The sequence below is a fragment of the Cyprinus carpio genome, chromosome A17, assembly GCF_018340385.1.
Source record: "Cyprinus carpio isolate SPL01 chromosome A17, ASM1834038v1, whole genome shotgun sequence".
Lineage (NCBI taxonomy): Eukaryota > Metazoa > Chordata > Actinopteri > Cypriniformes > Cyprinidae > Cyprinus > Cyprinus carpio.
In genome coordinates, this window is record NC_056588.1 from 6,730,551 (window position 1) to 6,753,950 (window position 23,400).

At 39.3% G+C, this 23,400-nt stretch overlaps 1 protein-coding gene across 4 annotated transcripts in view; it reads left to right on the plus strand.

The window, feature by feature from the left end:
* LOC109108079 (forkhead box protein N3-like) overlaps nt 1–23,400 on the plus strand; it is an 80,974-nt gene that overhangs the window by 2,971 nt on the left and 54,603 nt on the right. For 3 of the 4 annotated variants that reach the window (XM_019121249.2, XM_042773778.1, XM_042773780.1), the window contains exon 2: nt 19,948–20,504. In XM_019121249.2, coding sequence (XP_018976794.2) covers nt 19,962–20,504 — 543 coding nt within the window. In that variant the 5' untranslated portion in view covers nt 19,948–19,961. Of the gene's footprint in view, nt 1–16,571; nt 16,793–19,947; nt 20,505–23,400 lie in introns of those variants that run through there. The other variant, XM_042773779.1, reaches the window with a different exon arrangement.

Genomic DNA, 23,400 nt, shown 5'->3' on the forward strand with positions numbered 1-23,400 from the left:
GGCTTTCCTTCGAGACCCCATCTCTCATTTTGGCACATTTGCATTTCAGGAGATTAAGCATCAGAAGTTTCCCAGTATGGTGGGTGGCTGTTGGCCTGGGGCATGCAGAGAGCCGGCATTATTTAAGCACGCTATGCCACAGGATGAGACTAGAGCGCCGTCCGTCCGTCACAGTTGAGAGGTGAAGCTGGCTGCCGAGGAGGTCAAGGCACTTTTTATTTTGAGGCAGTGGAGTGTGGGGCTCCTCAGCGGTGCACCTCGTCTTCTTTGTCTGTCTGAGATCTTGTAACAACAGCCAGTGGGTTTTGCGCCGCCCCTCATGAACATTAAACAGCACGGCAAATCGGAGACGAGTGCTTGACGAGGCAGAGAAATATGTCAAAACATCAGAGGAGTAGACAGGCAAAAAACACCTGATGGGAAATATGCATGATGGTTCAGATTCAGAGTTTCGCTCAATGCTCTACTGTCGCTCGTCTTCTAGAGCGTAAAGTGAATATGGAAAGAGGATAGATTCAGATAGTCCTATTAAATGTTTTCGCTTGCGATTTGCAGCTGAATTCTCCAGGGCCGTTTCCTTGTGATGTGTAGCTCGGCAAACTGTTGGAGTCTGTGATAAAGGTCTCCAGTCAAAACGCATCTCCTCATCGGGTGTTCTGTCGAGTGTGACTGAAAGCGTCACGTCCTCAATCAAAATGAGGCCATACATCTTCACCTCTCTATGCTATCTCCCCTCTATCGCTCTTTCCCCCTGGTGACCTTCAAGCTTTTTATTTTATCTCTATCCTAGTGATTAAGTATCTGGAATGCATGTGATGATGGTGGCAGCCTAATGAATGATAGACCCTTGGCAGCAGTACCTCTGGGAAGCACGTTTACCACTTGCTGAGCGCTGGCTAAAAATGAGTGCGCTACAAAGACATGTTTTGAATCTCATACTTGTCCCGTTTTAATCTAAAATTAACTTCATCCCCTTTTAGACTACCTCTTCTCTTTTTTGATTCCTTTTTGCGTGGCCTCTCCTTATTTTTGATGCCTCTCTGGTTGCACAGGAGGGGAAAAAATAACTGTAGATTTGATGTAAACACTTGGGTTTCCAGCAGAGAAAAATGTGAAGTGTAGCTGCTGTCGAAATGGCTGGCCACTTAGGTCCAGTGTGAGTGCATGACCGGCTCGCCAATGCACTGGAATTATGTCCCCAGCTGACTGCTGCCGTTCAAATAATAACAGACTCTAGAATGGTATTGACACTCAAGTTCACACCTGGGTCAAAAGGCCCTGTGCTGCAGGCACAATGGAGGATTGTGCCCCAAAAAGCTCACTGACTGTAGCAGCTCTTTACAGTGGCTATTTCACTTTTTATAGCTTATAATTAATGTAAAGGGTTTGTTCAAATAGAACTGAGTATTAACCTTTAGCATGTAACTCATTCCACAATGTTTTTGCTACAGACATGAATCAAAGTGTGTGGCTTTTTAAGGAGATATTAAGAAAAACTCAGGTGTTTTTTCTCTGTGGTGGCTTTGTGTGTGTGGTGTGATGATAGTAGAGACGGGCCGTGGTTCTGGGCGTAGTGGATCAGTGTTGTTAAGAGGGCTTGCATTGTTCAGACTGATCCTATTGTCCTCTGTTCTGCATCAAGGGCATTGAGAACTCTGTACAGCCAGTGCACATGGTCTATTCCTGCTTAAAGTGAGGGACGGTTGCCCAAGGACATAGGGACACACGCATTCTCAAACACAGATACACATACAGGTCATATAGGAGTCAGCTTTCAGATAAAATGTTGAATTTACCTGTTTGGAACAGTCGGCAGCGTTTTATGTAGTTGGAGTAAGTGGTTTTCGGATCTAGTTGTAGCCTTTAGAGGCGGTTTATTAACAGTACCGCACTTCCGCTGTGGGCTTCATACAAACCTGCTGAGTTTTCTGCTCATTTCAAACAACTCCCAGCGGAGCTGATGCCCTGATTGTTTGAGAAACCTGACAAGTGCAAGCTATCTCAGAGTTCAGCTTGAACACATCCTCGCAGGCCGGATCTCATTCAGAAAACTCGGGAGAATCAAGTCATTTCCATCTACTCTCCCCATCTATCATCAGTGTCATATTTCATTGATATTGCTTTCATTTTTGTTCTGTCAGGGAGGGCACAGCCCTGCTGTCGAGCATATAAACAACTGTATTTTACAGGGCTCTTGTGCAGCGGGGTGGCTCTCAGCTTCATTTTTAGCGCACTATGGTTTGTATCACTCTCTCTATTCGTCACACACACACACACACACACACACACACACACACACACACACACACATACTGTGCCCAATCACAAGCCCAAGGCAGAATGTGTCTTCAGTGAATGAGTGTCACCTCTCAGTGTCAAAACACATTCAAAACATTGTTGACATCCAGGCACTGACTCTGCATCGATTTACTACTCAAGCAAAAGTGTTTTATCATGTCGAACATTGAGGGTTTTTTATCACATTGCTTTATTTAGAGAGTGTAAATTCTTTGCTGCTGGCTTCCTCAAAGCTGCACTACATTTGCTGCTTTTAATGTGCAAATCACCTCGTTCTCTGCTGCCACCACTTCCCATAGATGCTGAGCAACAGCCAGTCTGCCTCTGCTCTCACGCTTACGCACTCCCCCCCCCCCCCCAACTATAACACTTTTCTCTTTAGCTTTACTTAGCACTGTGCCCCCAGTCCACTTGACCTGTGTTCACTCAATAACTGTTCATTTAGCCTGAAAAAAGGGACCATTTCTAAAGCGGAGTCCCGGCTCCTCAGGCTTTATGAACGAGCTCATCAAATGAAGAGGGGTTGTAGAGGTGTTAGTGACTTTTGGAAAGCCCTGAGCCTGGCCTGAGCCCTCATTAATGACTTTAGAGACGCAGCCAGCGCTGATGAGCCTATCCCCTCGAATTACTCCACTTTCATGTGAGCCAATGCATTGTAATGCTTGTTTGATTTTAATGAAATGCCAGATGAGGATCGGTTCTTGATTGGGAGAGGGCTTGGAGTGCTCTGGGAGCCATTCCCAGTTAACAAGTGTGAATTTCAGTTCGGTGGATTACGCAAGAGTGGTTTATTTTCTCAAACGTCTGATTTTTTTTTTGACGTGGTAGTAACACAGGCTGGCGGGTCGATGCGGAGTCTGACAGTTTTGTTAACGGCACGAGGGTAGGGGTCTGTTGACTGACACATCGCAGACGTTTCCGCTGGTGGTGATGCACCAGATCACACCAGAGGAGGGACAGTGTGAAGTCTGGGAAGAAACGTTGCACATTTGACATTCTTCTATTTTGCACTTGTAGTTTTTCTTTCTCCATCACCCCCACCCCCACCCTCGTCCTCCTCTTCCTCTCTTTTAGAATGTCTGTGCATCAGCACCTTCCCTAAGGTGGACGATCTAATCAGGACGGTATCATTTCTCTCTCCTGCGGCAAGCTTTGCCTCGGCAGCACCTGTCAAACGCTCTCCGTCAGAGGGCAGAGTGACTTTGAAACCCTACTAATGACCCTAGACAGCTTTTCTATCATAGTCTCTTCTGCAGATCTTGAAGAAATGTGCATCATTTTGCATACAGATGATTTGTCTGCTGGAAGTTGTGGTTTCTCTGTGATAATTTGGGAATTAAATGCTTCAAAGAGTATTTAAAATTAGCACCATTGTAACAGTCTTTTTCAATGAGATGATACATGAGCAAAGGAAAACGTTTTTAACTTCTTACAGTAGTTCTTTATAAAAATAAGATTTTAATTTTTCAAAGTGGAGCAAGTTCATGTCCAGTAAACTAATATTTTTTTAATTTTTATTTTTTTTATTTAGGAATTTATTTAGCATTATGAGCAATAAATGTTATTATAAAACAATTCAATACCTATTCTCTCAAACATCTGAGGGGCATGTGATGCAGTTGATTCTAAAATGGTCATTGTCTTCCAAATAGTTGGCTTCACATTCTCATGTTTTTGGTAGCAAGACAAAAACACCTCTGAAGTCGCTCTTGCATTTTAGTGTGCTTTTAGCGTGTTTGCCACCATCCCAGCTGGAGTGCAGTTTTCCTGTTCCCTGTGTTACCATGACATTATCAACAAGAACAAACTTTGGGCTTAATCCTCCGCCAGTGTTTGCTAAAGATAAGTGAAAGAGCCACAGGTCTTCAGATGCCTCGAGAACACACGCCAAAGGGAAAATAAAGAGAAGGACCTCTGGCCAGCCATTGTCTGTTTGGAATGTAGATTCGTTCCCCTCTCTGCAAACACCTTCTGCGCCATGAGCACTATGTGAAGCACTGCCTCGTGCTATGTTTTGTTTTAACTTGATTATCAAAAGAAAACCACCCTTCCACAGCCATCGGGCTGCATTGTCCTAGCGGTTTGTCATATTTTTCCAGGCCGAAACAAATTCAATTGGAAATCTAATTCTGTTTGTGAGGGGAGCTGATTAGCAGGGCAGTGTTTCACTGGGGACAGTTTATAGTGTGGTAATGGAATGACATGTATAAATTGTCATCTGACACAGAGATTAAGTGAACCGGAGCACAGTAAACATCGACATCACGTATCCTTTCGGTTTATACTGAAGTCAAATACTTAAATTTAACCAGTTACTTCAGTCAATCAGAATACTATAGACCAAGGATCCTCAAATCTGGACCTCGACATCCACTTTCCTGCAGAGTTAAGCTCTAACCCTAATCAAACACACCTGAGCATGCTAATCAATGCCAATCAATGTCTTTGGGATCATTAGAAAATCACAGGCAGGTGACTTTGATCAGGGTTGGAGCTAAACTCTACCACGCATTGGACCTCCAGGGCAAGATTTGAAGAAGGGGGCTATAGACTGTTACCAATAAAATATCATTAACAACAACAGAGTCCATCTTTACAAAGCAGAGGTGGAACAGAAGCTGTCTCTGACATGGCGTTTATGTTTATTTTCACAGGCTGTTTAATTTCACTCACTCATCTGTCCACACTGCAGAACGAATCTTTTACATTGTATTTGCAGTTTGTGCGTGTGCTGGCTTTTTCAGTGGTGATTGGCCATTGCATTCATAAGTTGTAACTTGTGAAAACAATGCATAAAAAGAATTCTGATGCAGTGTGAGGAGATTTAAATGTAATGCTGCAATCAACAATTTTCATTTACACTCATGTTTCACTTTAATCGCGACAACCATAATAGAACTGTACAGGGGCATTTTTTGCCCCCTTATTTAAAATTTTGTTCGTTTTGGTAGCTTTTTTGCCCCAAACATCTATTAATTTCTGATCCTGGTATAGAACCAAGCAGCCACGGTTACACAAAGGCGGCAGAATGTTCTCCCAGGCATCACGTGTGCTTCCCCAGCACTAATTCTGCAAGGACCCAGTGTTCCTTATTCAGAACGATGGGATAGAGACATATGCATTTTTTTTGGCTGCGCGATATTAACCTCAGCTCTAATTGCCTGTGTCAGCTATGGGCAAGGATAGCGAGGCGTGATAACTTAATGCGCCAGCCCCGGATCCTGCTGACTCAAGCACAGCATGTGTTTTCCTGCACCTTTCCTAGACCAGGACAACGCTACAGAAATCTAAACAAGATGTATGCGCTGCCTCCGTCCCGTGCGCACTCCTAAATAGTTTGTCACTGCCGCTTTAAAATTGGATGTGAATTGTGCTCCTGGGAAGGTGGCTGAGATGAAAACTCATCTGGATGTAAACATATGGCAGGCAGTTAAGTGTGATAGGTGTGTTGGTGGTTAATTAGCAGAGGATAGCGACTGAGACTGTGTGTTTGTGTGTGTGTTATTGTGGCCTCGGCCTCATGCCTTTTGTTTATCTGGCACACGGTCAGGCTGCAGCTGCGTCGGCCCGAACCGATGTGTGTGTGCTCACACCTGCCTGCTCCTCTCCCGCTAATCAGAGCAGATTACACTCCGCAATTAGTCTCCCAACAGCTCATCACACCACGCCAAGACCAGAGCTCTCATCACCTCAAAATCAGCCACACTTGGCAGCAAAAGGCGACTGCAGAACATATAAGATCTCAAGCAAACTCTTAGCCTGCGGAGCAAGGAAAGAGAGAGATCTTAGGAAAGGTGACTCTCGTTTCCCTGTCTTCTCTTGCCAGCAACATATTCTACATCTGTTATCCGTGCCTGCTGTTTATGCTCGAATATGTTTATGGAGGGGGGTTTTATACGCCTGTGTGTCCTCCACTCCTTGCAGGGCCCGTTAATCTGTCTAGATCAAATAAAAGTCGTCAGAGATGATAAATCCTGCTTGAGACCATCAGCTTGAGACCCCAAGCTTCGCCGTTGCTAGGCAACTGTGTCAGAGGAGCATTGTCAGATTGCACAGCTCCACTTTTTCACCAAAGCTTTGGCAGAAAGTACAAACACCTGACTCCCTCAGATTAGACAGCCTTTAAGGAAGTGTGTGCCTGCCACTGATCAAACTCTGGCTCCTGCTGATGAGCGCATAAGTGAGGCAGAGAGAGATTGAGAGGAATAGGATATATATTCTGATTACCTCTGTCTCCTGCCCAGGTTTGAGAAGGATTCATGCTCTCTGTAGATTTAAGTCTCTGCTATATTGAGAACACGAAGAAAAGTCTCTGAAAGTTTCTGACATAAGTCTCTTATGCTAACCAAGGCTGCATATATTGTACCAAAATACAGTAAAAATAGTGAAATATTATTACAATTTCAAATAACAGTTATAACTGTAATAACCGGTCTTCAGTGTCACATGAATTTTCAGAAATCATTATAATATGGTGATTTGTTGCTCACGAAATCTTTCTTATTATGGTCAAAGCTGAAAATTTTTTTGCTGCTTAATATTTTTTTTTAAACCATAATTTTTTTCAGGATTCTTTGAGGAATAGAAAGTTCAAAGGACATACTGTAATTTATTTGAAATAGAAATATTTTATTAACTTTTTATCAATTTAAATAATCTTTAATGCATATTAATTTATTTTAAAGAATCACACTCACTCCAAAATTTTCTTTCAGACTTTCACTATTTCTTACTTTTATGAATATTTTATTCCCTGTTTACACACAATGATGGAGACACATTTAACATTTAAAGGCTGAGATACACTCTAAATTATATAGATGGGAAGAAATTAGCAATTTCAGCTTATTAATGATTTCATCAATGGTTATTTTGTCCTCGATGTAGTTTCAGTAGTGGTTTGTGCCACTGTCAGAATATTTTAATAAGTTGTTCCACGTTGGTGGCACACTGTGAAACTGGAGTACTGCCTCCAGCACTGCAGACATCACAGTAGGCCTGTATTAAGGTAAATGTGTACAGTCATTGCTGTTTTTCAGATAATTGTGCTGCCATACTTTGGTTTATGTAAACTGAGTAAGTGTATCATGAACTTGTGTAATCTCACTCTTTATCTCTCTACATACACCTTTTATGCTTTTTTTAAACAGTTCTTTTCAAAAGAATATCTGGAGTATAAGTTAAACCATTTCTCAGTGTTTTTTTTTTTTTGAAAAACAGATCTGTAAAGGCAGAATGCAATGTTCAGTCTGAATAGATACATCCTAAAATGCACAGATAAGATTATTTTCCATGAGAACCTACGGATGAGGGACTTGAGTTGAGCGCTGAATTATCAGAATCATGGATTGTCTGTTAATGACATAGCAGCTGTTTTCTGTAATTCCTGCATTCACGAAGAACCTGTGTTTTGCAAATGACAGCTGGGTTCATTTGTATTTTCACCTGGGTCGAATTTCAGTTTCCGCCACGGGCACAATTTCCATTTAATAATGGCACAAAAAAATGGGGGAAAAACTGTTGACACACGTATTTACAATTTAATGGTGTTCACCTTTGCACATGTTCTGTTTAATTGAGGAATAAATAATTTGCAACCATTTAACCTTAACTGCAAATCAAATGCAATGAATAATATTTTAATTATGCTGCGCCAGCACTGCCGGCGTGTGAGTATTTGTGCGTGCACGTTTATGCGTGTGTGATTTTGACTGCCTAAATTTAGTGCTGCAGAGAGCAGCTGTTTTACTCACCTCATTAAGGGCTGTATCCTTTACAGATGAACCGTGCAGCTCAGGCTAAGATCAGCCGTCAATGCACATGCAGCACTGCTTTTACAAACACAAAAATATATATGAGGTGACCTCACATTGACTGTATCGTTTTTAAAGACTATGTGAACTCCAAAATGTACTCTCTTTCTCTATATGTAAGGGTTTGAGATCATTAAGATTTTTTTTTCTTAAAATAAATTAATAATTTTATTCTAGGTATGCATGTGTGAAGCATGAATACAGCCGTGTTGCTGTTGCCAATGTTGACTCCTCCCCGTAGCCTTATGGGATAGTAAAGTGAATTCTAGGAAATTTTTCTCCTACTGTTTTTTTGCATCCTGTAAAGAAAGAGGCATATTCAGATTCAAAGACACCTTTTGGCAATATTAGCTTTAAAAAAAATGGCATTATTTCCCTCTTTCATTAGCCCTTTTAAAGTCTTTTCACATATATTTTTGAGGACATTTTCATACATTTGCGCTTTACAAGCATTGTGAAATGCAAGCACATAAACAACATAATAGATCTTGGTTTATATGAAACGTGAATGAATGTGGAGTGGAGTGCAGGTCAAATGAGCAGGAGAGCTTGAGAATCTCGCTTTACAAGCATTGTGTCCTTTTGAGCAGGAGAGCTTGAGAATCTCGCTATCACTGAGACGGCTTTGTTTAGCGCTGATATGGAACCTCTTAGTATTGTTGCATGAGATTATTTTGGGTGATAGCTTATCTCCATGACCACAGTTGACCTCTGGGATGAACTCAGATGGAGTGTGAGTGTGAGGGTCAGGGTTTGTCGACATTGTGGGGGCCAGTGAATGACCCAGTAAAGAAAATGGCTCAATAAATATACCAAATATGTCTTAAAGTAAATGCAAAGAGGTTTTTGGCAAGGGCTTGGTTTAGGTTTACAGGGTAGAAAATCTCATTAGCTAGGTTGGAAAGTGCTCAGCATGATTGAAAGGTGTAGGTATTTGTATATATCACACCTATAATGTGGTTCATTTACATGAACGTTTATGTTTTGTTTCTGTTCATGTCCCTGTTTTTTTGTAGAGGAGGATGCTGGGTGATTAGAGGTGGATCCTGAGGTACAGGAGACGGTATTATCATTGAACGTTTCTGATCCAGGCTTGGTGATTAAAGATTAAGACTGCTTTACAATCTCATCTAGCAGGATTTCTGCGGAAAGTCATGGTGTGCCCGTGTGTGAGGGATAGAGACTTGTGTCTGACACTGAATGTGATTTACTGACTTGATGGTCTCTCTCTCACTCGATGGACTTCAACATCACCTTGGTCCTTCTCTCAGTCCAGTGCTCGCTCCGATAACATCAGTCTCCACTAAGGGAGGCTTATCACTGAGCCAGGCCTGCCATTGTGTTTATGGCAGTGCTTTGAATCAGTGAGACCCCTCTAATATATATCTGCAGGGCTCGTAAAGGAGCTGGTGTATAGCTTTTATTGACTCCTCTGGAAGACATTGGAGACGTAGATCAAAAGGAATGTGCTCTGAAATGCTTGCAGTCGGGGACGAATATACTTTCATTTAAGAACGCGCGGTTTGCATGCTGTCTTCCCCTTTGAGTAGTAAATGTAGAAAAAGGACGCTGTGTCTGTGCAGTTGCTGTTTGTTTTAGAGTCAGTTGCTTTGCTCTGAAACCTAGTGAGGCAGCATATTAAGGCGAAGTTTGTTCCAAAAACGTAGTGCTTTTAGCCAAGGCTGCAGCACATGTAGCGTTCACAGAGGATGCAATCCCAGAATGCATTGCAACAAGATCATTGGAGAAAATAATAATAAATAGAAAAAATAATAATGAATTACATTTTATTCAGTACTGAACTTACACTATTTGTATGTACTCTTATGCTTATGAGGCCATGTCTCAAATGGCACATTTGATGTGTACTTGCCGTCTTTACTGATTTCTATTTACATAACATTTACAAAAAATATTTTTTATGTTTTACAAATTTTTATTTATACATTTGGTTTATATTTTTATTCATAATTGACATTTTTTGCATTTTATTTATAAAACAGTTGAGTGTAGACAGAAAAGTAGGGTTGCAAAAGGAGGAGTGAATTCAGATCCAGTGTTATTTTGTAATATATAGTTTTACATTTATTTTTAATTAGCTTTTGATTTTATATTTTCATTTAAATTTGTTTATTTTTTAGTCATTTTACAGTTTTTCATTTAATATTTCGCCTTAAATTTATTTCCATCTAGTTTAGGTTTTTCTAATATTTATTTTTGTTAATTAAAATAAAGCTTATTTTAATAGTTTTAGTTAATGATAACACTAATCCGAACATGACCCAGAACATTAGTAGTAGTTCGCCAAACCCTATTGAAATTGAAACCCTATTGAGTCTTCCATTAGTTTTTTTTTTTTTTTTTTTGGGTTGATGCCTTTGTAGACCATTCCAAATCAAACCAAGTCACAAGTTTTCATGAAAGAAAAGGATGCTGGCTTAAAAGGCAGTATGCATGGAGGCAGCTCACTAGGGTTATGTTTGTATGTCTGTGTTTATGGAGTACTGTATAGCTGCTGCTCTCTCTCTTTATCTCTCCCTCCCTCCCTCCCTCTCTTTCAGTCTGTAATAAATGCTCCCGCTGCAGGCTCCCAGAGGTAGTCAGACTGGAACAATTATAATCTTCCCAGTGCACCCGAGACCGCAGCCCCGCCTGCATGTAACACCATTAATTGCATTGTTACGTGTTATTGTACCGAATAACACTGCTGTCTTGAGTGCTGTTTACTAATGAAACGCACTGCGCAGCGAGACAGTTTGTGCCTGTTTATCGTGGCTATTAAACCTAAAGCAGCCGTACTCTGATCCCTCCCTCCTTTTGGGATTGAAGAATAAGAAAGAAAGAAAAACTACAACTGAAGAGTTCCCGTGAGGCGCACCTTCATTAGGAGCCTGTTAGAGCAGCCTGAGTGAACAGGAAGAAGTTTCCTTTCCCCTGCCTGCACATATTCTCGGAAAATGAAGTTCTTCAGTGGTTCATTGCAACACCTTATCATCAGCAAAGAATGCTTTTCTTGTTAGGAACCACAGATTTTTGCTGTATAGTAAGGTTGTCAAGGTACTACAGTTTCAGTAGTCGATACTGGTGAAATTTTACTATTCTCAAAACCACAGTGGAAACAAATATTCAGTTCAATTTCATTCTCACAATACGTAGCATTTCACAGCAGCTTTACAGATTTTCTTGTTTCTAATTGTTTCTGCAATTAAGAGTAATCTGTTATTGAAGGTGACTGTGTAAAAGGTGAGGTGACAAAAGTAATATCCATATGACAGAAATGAAAATGTTGTGAATATGCTATTGAGCAAACTTTTTATTTAAAATGTTGTTAGATTTTTTATACATTAAATTTCAAATATTAAGTAATCAAATGTAACTATTTAAATGTAACTACTTTATTTATTTTATTATTTATTTTTGATTTATTTACTTTATTCTTATGCATAGTCTTCACTGCATGATCGCTAGATATAATACAATAATGATTTGATATGACATACTTTGTATTCATGTGTAATTTTTTTTTTCTGCCCAAGATGTAATTTTTTTTATGGAATTGCATTTTAATCAGGTAACTGATATGAATATTCTGACAAGACTTTTTGATCAAATAATGCATTTTAATGTCACTTGATACCAGAACTTTTGATATCCCTGTAAAAGGTGCTTGAGTTAGCTGTTTGGGGATATAAATTCTTGATGCTATATTTAAAAAAAAAATTGTATATAAGTATCTTGGTTTCTGGAGTCTATATAGCACCAGATAATAAGTTCTTTTAGGAGCTTGAAACGTTCTTTAGTGGAATCAGGCTAGTAAAACCCTTTTTGTTTCTAAACTTTTTTTAATTTTTTGTAGGTCTGTCTAAACTTTGTATCCGATTGTGGGCTGCTGATCAGCTGAATTGAGTGGTTTGGGTGAGCAGCGTCTTAATTTTCATTAAGTGCCCTCTCCCCTTGAGCCCCATGTATCCTTGGACTCAGCTTCTAACTGGGTTTCCCTTGTCACCGATACACAGGCAAATTCAATTTCCTGTCTCCTGGGTGTTCGCCACAAGCTCTGAGTCGACACTCGCAACAACAGGGACTTACTCCATCATACTGCAGCCCCAGGTTGAGCGTGGTGACTAGGATACAGTTACCCATCATCCCATGTTTCCTGTTGAGATATGCCAGTACATGTGTTTGAGAGTTGTGCGGACATTTTTCTCTGCTCGCGCCTCTGTCATTGGGATTAGATTAGCCTGTACTCTCATGCCTGGATACTTTGCTGTATTATCTGAGCCCCAGCAGGGCAGTGGCATTCATGGGGAGATGGCCGGTTTCTACAATAGAGATAAAGCTGCTGGATTTCAAATCACACTATGCTCACTGACCTTCTGTGAAATGTTAAACCTCAACCCAGCTCGACCGCCGCGCAATCTCACCGTCTGGCAAGCGTCACAGTGAAGATATAAACCTATGGGAGGAGAATTCTGAGGGAATTTGAATGTCAAGGTGTGTGTCTATGGTTTAAAAGCTCTGTGGTAGCCGGGTCCATTTGATTAGCGGTGTGATAAAACCGGGCTCTGCGGTGTAGCAGGTCATATGCATCAACGCAGCAGCTCTGTCAGATTCGCTATCGTCGAACGTGGTTCATCTCTGCTGGGTTGGAAGCGGCAGCCATTCTGATATTATCACCATATGTCCCCTCCGGCCCCACGCAGGCCTGTCCTGGGTGGTGGTTGCTTAATGGTTGAAGATCGTACCTGCTGTCAGAAAGGTCCCTGGTTTAATTCAAAGTAGAAGCTGAAATCATAATCCTGCTGTGTTACAGTTTGGTCATTGCCCTGCAATGGTTTTCCAGTTGCTGATGTTGTTGGTACTGATACATATATATATGTGTGTGTGTGTGTGTGTGTGTGTGTGTGCCCTGCAATGGTTTTCCAGTTATTATATATATATATATATATATATATATATATATATATATATATATATATATATATATATATATATATATATATATATATATATATATATAGACACACACACCCACACACAGTATATATGAATGTGTATTTAAGTCCAAAATTGTACATATTTTATTATTGCATTTAATAAAAATATTACACTAATTTACTTATTAATTTATTTATTAAAACAATTTAATGTTTTTTTAATTTACATTATAAATATACATTACCATGTGTATTTTCTTCTCATTTGTTATAAATATAAATGCACACATAATTTATTATGTTATAGTATTATTATTATATATTATACAATATTATCAGAATATGTATTTTCTTGTCATGTATTTTTTATGTTTTATATATATTATATATTTTTTATCAGTATGTATTATTTTAATAATAATTTAATGTGTAACATAAAACAATCTTTTATAAAATACATTATGAAAAATACTATTAATACACTATATATTTTATATATATATATATATATATATATATATATATATATATATATATATATATATATATATATATATATATAATATATAATATATATATATATATAAAATTATTTATTTTTTAAATATATTCTTTAAAATGTTTTAGAATTTTTTTGATTGTTACTAATTACTAGCTAGCTATCTCATAGCCTGGGTATCCAGTATACCACAGGATCGTGACCCAAGCACAAAGAAAAAGTCCAGTGCTGTTTATAGCAAGGCTGACTGGAGTTCTTAACCCTGCTGTCAGAATGGTAGTGGTGGAGGCTGCATGAGGGGGTTGGTAGATGTGATAGAGATCCATTAAGCATGATTACATTATGGATATAAATCCATGGCTAAACACAGCTTTGTACTTGTATGGAGATCCATTATAGCATTTATTCAAAGCTCTTGTTCAATTTGTACCTCTCTTTGCCTCTGATGTATCTGGAAGGAAAAAGAATGAAGCCGCTGTGGTAATAAGCTGAGATGTGGTGGAAATCGGACAGTTTTAATGAGGTCTCAGATTCCGATGGAAACGAAGAGAAATGGTGGTGATCCTCTGGGGTTCATGGGTGAAAGAATTAACACAGCTTGTCACTCTGTCCCAGCCATCCTCTCGTTACCAGGGTAACGGACGCCCGTGTGCCTGGGAGTAACCGTGGTGACACAGTTGCTGCTGCCGCCTGACTGAACCTCGTGGGCAGCAGCCCAGCCAGAGCTGAAACGAGCAGGAATTAGAGTTTCTGTCTCCACAGAACAGTGATAATCTACCCTAATGACCTCTGCGGGGAAAATATATGTAGCCTCTGACACTATCGAGTCTTTTTTTTCTGCTTTAATGAGCTCTCAGCTACTAGGTAGAACATTCATGGTAATCTGCTTATCGGGCGCTGTGAGATAAAACAAATTTAAAATATCATATCTTAAATCCAGCTTTATGTGCTTAACTTAGAACAAGACAATTTAGATGCTACTGAAATGGCAGAATTAACAATAAGGGTACTTGACTGTATTTTTGTTCTAGTAAATAACCTTGTAAGGATTCAAATAGGATGGCTTAGTAGGGGGGAAAAGGAGCATTCAAGACTAAATGTAGCGATTTTACTGACTTTTCAGGAGCATGATCGTAGATCAGTTGTTTTCAAAACACTAGCTTTTCCAAGAGTATTTTTCTTTACAAGTAGTAGCAGTGTAGCGCGACCACAAAGCTACATTGCTGTTTTCAGTGTCGCATTGTAATTTGCATGTGGTTTTTACTGCCGAGCGAGTTAAGTCAGTAATCACACGTGCTCTCATATGTGGCACTGGAAAATTTGATTCATCCTAGTGAATCGGTTCATTTGGAGAGTTCATGTAAATGAACTGATTAAAAAAATAATAATTCAGAGATTTAAGAATCTGCATAGTATTTTAGGTCTTTCTATTTATAATATTTAGTTAAATGTTGCTTTTCATGGCTGTGTTTTCAACTGTTTAGTTAAATTTTATATTTCATTTATATTTAGTCTGAATTTAAGTTCGATGCTGTCATCATTTTGAGATTTTTTTTTTTATTCATTAAAAGAAATTCTATTTACCTGCCAATAATTATAAACTAATAAAATTACACGTTTAAATACTATTTATTTATATTTTAAATAAATATTTATGTGTAATATTTATATTAAAATATATTAAATATTTATATAGAATAAATATAGAATTTCTTTTTGTCAGTGGTTAGTAACTTGACGGTACTGTGACTACTTTAAATTGTAGGTTGACAAGCTATAGTTTCAAAGTAGCTTCCACAGCACTGAAAAGGGGATTCTACTCAGCCAGAACTTTATTAATTTACCAGATGTGTTCAGATATAGTTTAAGCTATTGTCTGCTCTCACCTCTTTCACAGAAGGTAAAATGAAGCCTTGCTCTGGGGCAGATAAGAGAGACATTGATAAGATAAGACAGTGTCATGACATGAGCTACATATTTTCAAAGTTCTCAAGACATGTTTTTAAAAGTTGAAATATTTTTAACTGGCATGAGATTGTCAAAGATTTATCCGAATGTTGTTAAACAAACATGAACTTGTATTAAACCTGGAACATTTCTGGTCAAGAATGAAAGGAAATTTATGCTCAGACAAATCTGAAACTCTGCGTCACTTGTGGGAACCAGCATTTCATAGTGAAATTGTTCACATACTGTCTGTGCACAAGGTTTTTTGGCTTTGAATAAGTACACTAGGGTAGATTAATCAAAAGAGTGGTTATAAATCATTACTGCAAGTACTAACCCACAATAAGCACGTTAAGCTGTGGAAACTCTTGCTCAATACTTTGCTTTGGGCATAACAATACTGTGAGAAGAGAGCTGCGCAGACCAGCTGTAATTAAAAGCTGTAGTTTCAGATGGGATAAAAAGACTCGCTGCAACTTTTGTAATGTTTTTTCATGCCAAGATTAAAGCCCTTTGATTATTTCTTGTGTAATTGGGGCTATTTGAACGCTGAGTGGTTGTTTTGTGTCTGGTTAGTCGAGGCTTTAAGTTGGACGTGGTTTTTGCTTTGAGCCGTATGAAATCCCTACCTGCCACTTCTCTGTTGTGGAGTGATAAGAGAACTGCTCTAAAAACAGGCTGAGTGTAGCTATTTACTGCCACTGCAGCAGACAGAATGTGACCTTTCACCTCTCCTTCGTTCCTTGAGTATTGACAGCACAAGACTTTTTTTATTTGTGCCGAGAGCAAAAGTCTGGATTTGTTTTCATTGCGTCGAACATGTGGATGACCTGCTTTAAGAAAATGCCAGGAGTCCTCCAGCTAAGTCTTCTTCTGTTTGTTTTCCTCATGTAAATGCCATTTCTTGTCTCTGATTTCATTGAAACATGTCTCTGCAGCTCATAGGAGCTCACGGACCTGCATCCAATCAGACACATCAGGGGGCGGGGCTTCTCCAGTCAGGTTTGTAGGGCCTGTGATTCCACAGGAGGAGGGGTTTCCACAGGTCACACCCTTTGAGAGAATTCTTACAGGTAAACACTCCGCAGATGAGTTGAGGCTTGCCGGGACTTTGACGTAGGCTGTGGAGTGTTTATGCCCTCAAAAGAGAGCTATTACGTACTTCGGAGTACCTCGGAAGTATGGGTACCGTGGTGTGAGATTAGATATAAATGAGTTTCTGATTAGAGGGAAGGAAATGTTTGTCACAAGAGCTGAGAGAAGCCTACGCCAAGCTTATGAATGAAATCTCAGAGCAGGTACAGAGTTTATTTTTACTTTCTCAAAGGGCCATTTATATGTCAGGTTGATATTAAGTGTGATGTGAGTAAGGAAATAGGAGTCTTGTGGGATGGATGGCAATTGTTTTTTTGATGTAAAGCTGAAGTTCTTGTCAAAGTATCCTTAAATCGGATTATTTTTTATTTTTTTAACACTTCTACCCTCAAGCAGCTAAACAAACTCTTCTAGGAAACTGCGCTTGTTTAAACCACATTGACATCTAGTTCATCACCAGGTTGGCATGAAAACAGAAGAAGATTGGGGAGCTTTTGAATGTGCTTTAATCCAATGTGCAGGCACTTAGCAACTCCATAACAATGGGCTAAAACACATTTAGAACACCTTATCAACATCCTGGCAACCACTCAAGAATTTTGAACGAGTTGCATTTTCTTCTGACCTTGTAAAAGTCTAGTTTAGTCTAATTTAAATCATTTGTTGAGAATGTGGCATATTAGAAGTCGAGTTGCACATAAAGTTTACTTTTTCTTGTTTTTGTGGCTGAGTGATTCAGTGAGCGATTTATTACCAGCATGAATAGACTCATTACTTGTTCTTCACCCACTTTAAATGAGTTTTGTGCTTGTTTTAACGCAGCTCTCCCAATCAAGTGAGCAAAACAATGACAGTTTGGCAGTCGCCCGGCTTGTAATATCAGGACGGTCCGCGTCTGTGTGTTGAATAGAAGATCTCTCTTGGCACTTGTGCATGTGGTTAATAGTCAGATGTTAAGATGGGTGATGAGAAAACAAAGTGCTGTTCTTTGTCGTTGTGCTGTCTTTGTTATGTCACTCATACTGGGATGTAAATGAACGTAGCTGATTATAGAATATCGTTATGCATTTGAACACATGGTGGACACGGGCGGATGTTAATTTATTCAAGCCCCAACGGTCGGACGTTTGCATATGCAGATGTACTGTATATGACTGTATTAAACACAAACTGCATGTATGCATGCATTTAATCACTGATTTGTGATGAGGCTGCCAAACAAATGTTGATTTAGACAGGCAGATGGTATTTGGGCTCTGATCAGAGCATCATGCCTGATTATCTGTAGCTTTAACCCACCCTCTGTGATCTGGCTTTCTGCTGTCATCTGGACGCACGACTGGAGCACATTTACAGCTATTTGCCAGTGAAACACGATCCTGCAGAAAGAAATCTGAACCTGGATATCGAGCTTAATGTGTCATTCACAACAATAACTCATGTACACATGCTTTTCTTTCATTTTGGGGCCAGTCATTGTTCCATGTTAGTGCAGATGGCCTTAACGGCCAGTGTTAAAGTTTTCATTTTGAGGCTATTCTAAGAGCAGAGTGTTAAAAATTTGCTTCCCATGTTTCAGTTCATGATCAAACGTCACGTAGCTGTTGCTGAATAGTGCAAGAGTTTCAAGAGTCACCCTCAAAGAAAAGCTGTCACATTTGGAGCTAAATGAAATACTGTGTAGGAAAATGTTGACATGACAGCAAATTTGAAGAAAATTTGTTCTAAAATAAGCCAGGATGGAAGCGAAAAGGGAATTTACATCATCACACTTCCTTGTCATGTGATACTCCGAAGCATTTAGCAAAAACTTTCTTTGAAGTCGAAAATAATGGTCAAGAATGATGTTTCGGGTCTCTCGGGACACAACTGGCAGTTGCCAGCAAATTAGGCCTAAACAGAGCCCTGTGTTGTCATGGCAACAGTGCAATTAAATTACTTTACTGTCAGCTGTAATATAATTTTCCTGTGCAGCGGCTCACGGGACCGGAGCGCCTCCTCATTGGAAAGATGCAGTACATTGATTTTTCATGAATGATTTTAGTGTCCGCGTTGCATTTCAATGTGTGGATGGCTGGTTTGAACAAGAGGTGATTTCGTTCCACTTCAAAATGCTGCTCTCCCCACAGCGCTCAAGTATAATCTTTAAGTATTTCTCTTTTTCTGAATGACAAGCAGTGTGAATTAGAGGACTTGGTGTTTTAATAAAAAAACAATCTGCCTTTTGAAAAGGGGTAGCAGAGTTTGATTTTTATATGTATTCATAGAATTATTTTTGGCAGTATTATGTATAAATGCTTGATGGTGACTTTCTAGTAATTGCTTTTGCAGATGGACCGGGTGTGTAGAGCGAGAGAGTGAGACAGTAGAGACAGCGCCACACAAATTGATCTTTGTGACAGATCACGGGGAAGGTCGCAGTCTGTTTTTCTGGTGTCATGTTCAGAGTATTTGATTCAGTGATTGACATGCCCCTATAATATCTTTCCCCTCTGTAACACCCACTTCTTTATGGGTTTTTGTATTGAAATAGATAGTCAGCAATTTTCAGATTAGTAATACTACGGCTGTCATTTTATTTTAAAACTCTGGGAAAGTCACAAATGAGCTGGATGTAGTGACATCTTAAAATGGCGAAGATTTAGCTCATGAATATGCATGTGCATTCAGTATGCTCATGAATCATTCTAATATGCTGATTTGCTGTTTAAGAATAATTTTTATTATCATCAGTATTGAAAATGGTTGTGCTGTTTATTTTTGTGAAAACCTTGATGCATTTTTTTGAATTGAAAGTTCAAAAGAACAGAAATCGAAATCTTTTGTAACAGTATACGTGTCTTATTTGATCATGGTATCACATTTGTGACATTATATGTATTGATGTCTGTATTTTTATCTGTGTATGGCAACTATAAAAAGAGCAGTTGAGAGCACATAAAACAGACAGAGCAGATCATTTGTAGATGACCTTGAGTGTTAGATTCCATTTACTAGAAATATTTCACAATAGCTGTTCCATCATCTCCGAGAGCAGACTTGCGTGCCGTGCATTCTAGCTGTTGACAGAGTAGGTTAGTTCTCATAGTCTCGTTCTTTTGTGCTCTCAGAGAATGTTTTGTTTCTTGGATGGAAAAAAGGGCTTCCTGCAGTGATCTGAACATCAAGTGATCTTAGTCATCCTTCAAGACTGTAAACTTCTTCAATAGTGGATTTGGATTGAGAAATATTTCAAAATATGTGTGAAGTAGTCACTTCATAGTCACTGGCACTGTCACAAATGGTGCTCTTAATGTGTTTTATTTTCACCTTTGACCTTCTGTGATTGTGATCATGTTCTCTTTGGTGTTTTCCATAGGAGCCTTGGTCTAAATGGGTCCAGTTATGCCTCCCAGTAAGAAGCCGGAAAGTTCCGGGGTCAGCGTCGCGAGCGGCCTGAGCCAGTTCTATCAGGCGAGCTCCATCACGCGTGCCCTGCAGGAGGCCGAGGAGATGGACCTGGCTCTTCCCACCATCAAATTGGAGAAGGGCAGCATTGAGGATGAGGAACTCACAAACCTCAACTGGCTCCATGAGAGCAAGAACCTGCTCAACAGCTTTGGTGACCCTGTGCTGAGGAGCGTCAGCCCCGTCCAGGACTTGGACGATGACACCCCGCCCTCTCCGGCCCACTCGGACCTTGCTTACGATGCCAAGCAGAACCCGAACTGCAAACCCCCTTATTCGTTCAGCTGCCTCATCTTCATGGCCATAGAAGATGCCCCCTCCAAGAGACTGCCAGTTAAAGACATATACAACTGGATTCTGGATCACTTCCCTTATTTTGCCAATGCCCCCACAGGGTGGAAGAACTCGGTCAGGCACAATTTGTCCCTCAATAAGTGTTTTAAGAAAGTGGACAAGGACAGGAGTCAGGTAAGGATGCCAAAACAGCTCTGCATTGAGGGATCAATCTTAAACTGCAGAGTGGGAAGTGCTGACCTTGATTTAGTTTTCATTAAATTTTTCCTCTTTTTATTTGACTTCAAATTTTCAGTAGTCTGATTCTAGAAGAATAGCTATTAGGAACAGACTAAAAACAAAATATTTGTATTCTGTAGTCACATATTTTTTTTGCATATAGCATTAAAAGTCTTATAGCTATGCAAGACAAGGCAATAACAAATGCACTTACCTAAAGTCCTTTGTCTGCTGCTGCTGGGAATTCCAATTGATTTGAAGTGATTCAGTCTGTTCGGATCATCAATGAACTGATTCATAAAATGATTTGTGAATCAATTTGAGACATTTTCCATTTTTATTTGTTAGTAATAAACAATAAAAGTTTACTTCAACTTTTATTTTTATTTTACATTTGTGTGTGTGTGTGTGTGTGTGTGTGTGTGTGTGTGTGTGTGTGTGTGTGTGTGTTTGTGTATGCGTGTGTCAGTTCATGATATTTAGTGTCAGGTAATGTATATATCTTATTGGACTGTGTTATCAAATTTTATAATAGAAAATAGTTAGAAAGTTTTGGCCTGTTTAAAATGCCACTTCAGTTTTTAGTTGTAGTGTAGCTCACTGCATTTTTAAAAGATGCTTTAAATGAGCAGCTTGTAGTTTGGAAAGCCACACTGCAGGAGTGTGCTGAATGTGTCAATATTTAGAGGTGTGCCTTGTTATCTCGTGTTTAATATCAGTAAATGTTGATTGGATTGAATTGATTGATTGTTGATTGAAGAGAACATTTTATAATTGTTTGATAAAGGGATTGGAGCTTATGAATTGGGTCTCATTAGATGCTTATTGAGTACTGATTGATTCTAGTCAAAGGCTGATGGTGCATTCCTGTGTGTGTGTATCATATTGAGAGCATACGTGCACGTTTTTGTGACACATAAGGACACAAATTTGTATAATGACAAGGGTATGACACAGGTATTACAAGGAGAAGGTGACTTTTCAGGACATTACCCCATGTCCCCACTTTTCAAAACCATTATATCACACAGAATGGAGTGTATTGAAAATCTGAAATAGCACAAAGTTTCCTGTGAGGGCTAGGGTTAGGTGTAGGGTTGTTGTAGGGTGATAGAATATACAGTTTGTACAGTATAAAAACTTTTCACAAAAACAAACGTGTGTGTGTGTGTGTGTACCGTAGGGCTGCACAATTAATCAAAATTAAATCGCAAAGGCAATAAATCGCGATTAAGCAGAAGTTGACGGTTCTGTGATCAGCAGTAAAGCTCCATCCAAAGGCCAGAGGGTGCTCTCGCGCTGAAAATCCAACTATGCCCCCGAAGAAGAAATCCAGGAAATGCCTATCGCTGCAGCTGATTAAACAGAAGATTTAGCAGCTTTCATTGATTCAACGTGACTAATAAACACATGACTACAGCAATATACGGTTTATCTGAGTTCTTATTATAATTTTCATCATTATAAAGTATATCTATAATGAAATGCTAATCGACATAGCCTTTATAACTGCTTAGAATACAATGAAATATTGTGTGTATTAATTATTCAGTTTAAGAAGCCACATCATCTCACAGAAGGATTTATTTTAAACACTCGACTGACGTTATGAAGTGAATTTGGAGTTAAAACGTTGTTAAATGTGGTATTTTCACATGCTCTCAGATGGAGCAGCATTTACTACACAGAGCCACTGTGTTCACTGAGAAGATACGCAAACAGCTGTCATAATCGAGAATGATTTCAGCGATTTCATAATCCTACAATTATATCGTCTGCGATTATGAACGGGATTTTGCATAACTTGTCAGAGAACTATGGCTCTGCATAGTAAATGCTGCTCCACCTGAAAGCAGGTGATGGAGATTTACTGCTAATCACAGAACCAGCTTTACTGACTAAATGCGCATGACAATCGCAATTAATTGTGTGCGATTAATCGTGCAGCCTTAGTGTACAGGTTTTTCTACACTGGTGGGGACTTAAACCTGAATACACACCAACTCATGGGGAGTTGTGTCACCGTGGGGACCTCATGGGTACAAAAGCTTATAAATCATACAGAATTATGTTTTTTTTTTTTGAGATTGTAAAAATGCATAAATTTCTCTCTAGATTTAGGTGTAGGGCGATAGAAAATACAGTTTGTACAGTATAAAAACCATTACGCCTATGAAGAGTCCTTACAAGGATAGTCAACCAGACTGTGTGTGTGTGTTTATGGTGTGCATGTGTTTGCAAGTTAGTCAGAACAGTAAAGCCATTCCATGTGACTCTTACAGTTCACTGCCATCTGGTCCCTGGCTATGGAGCAAAGAATTTTTTCTGTATACGTCTCCATAGAAACAGCTTTGCAGTTGACATGGAAAGTAAGCTGTTGCTGTAGCAACAGAGAAACTGATGTGTTTGTGTGTGTAAGTATGTGAGAAAGTGTTCTGGCTGGGAATGACTAATCCACTGATGATAGTATAGTGTCGTCCGATCAACCCCTTCACTCCAGCCCCAATAAGAACATTTCTGTCACTTTTGCTGCAGTGAGTCCATAAAGAATGAGTGTTTTTGTCTCACGTTCCAGTATCATCTTTGGTTGACCTGATCAAAATATTTAACTTTTGACGGACTCAATCCACAATTTTTTTGGTATTTTTTTTTTTATTTAGGATTGCAGTGACTGAATATTGAGTTAAATTTCAATTGAAAACCTTCCATCAAAAGGACTGGGGCCGTTTTTCATCTACTGTGATGCTCGACTCGGCCAGATAACATTTTAGTGCTTGTCTTTAATGCACTAATTTTTTTAACAGCTTTGCCATCCAAAATTTATTTGTGCCTTGCTGAGATTCACAGTGTC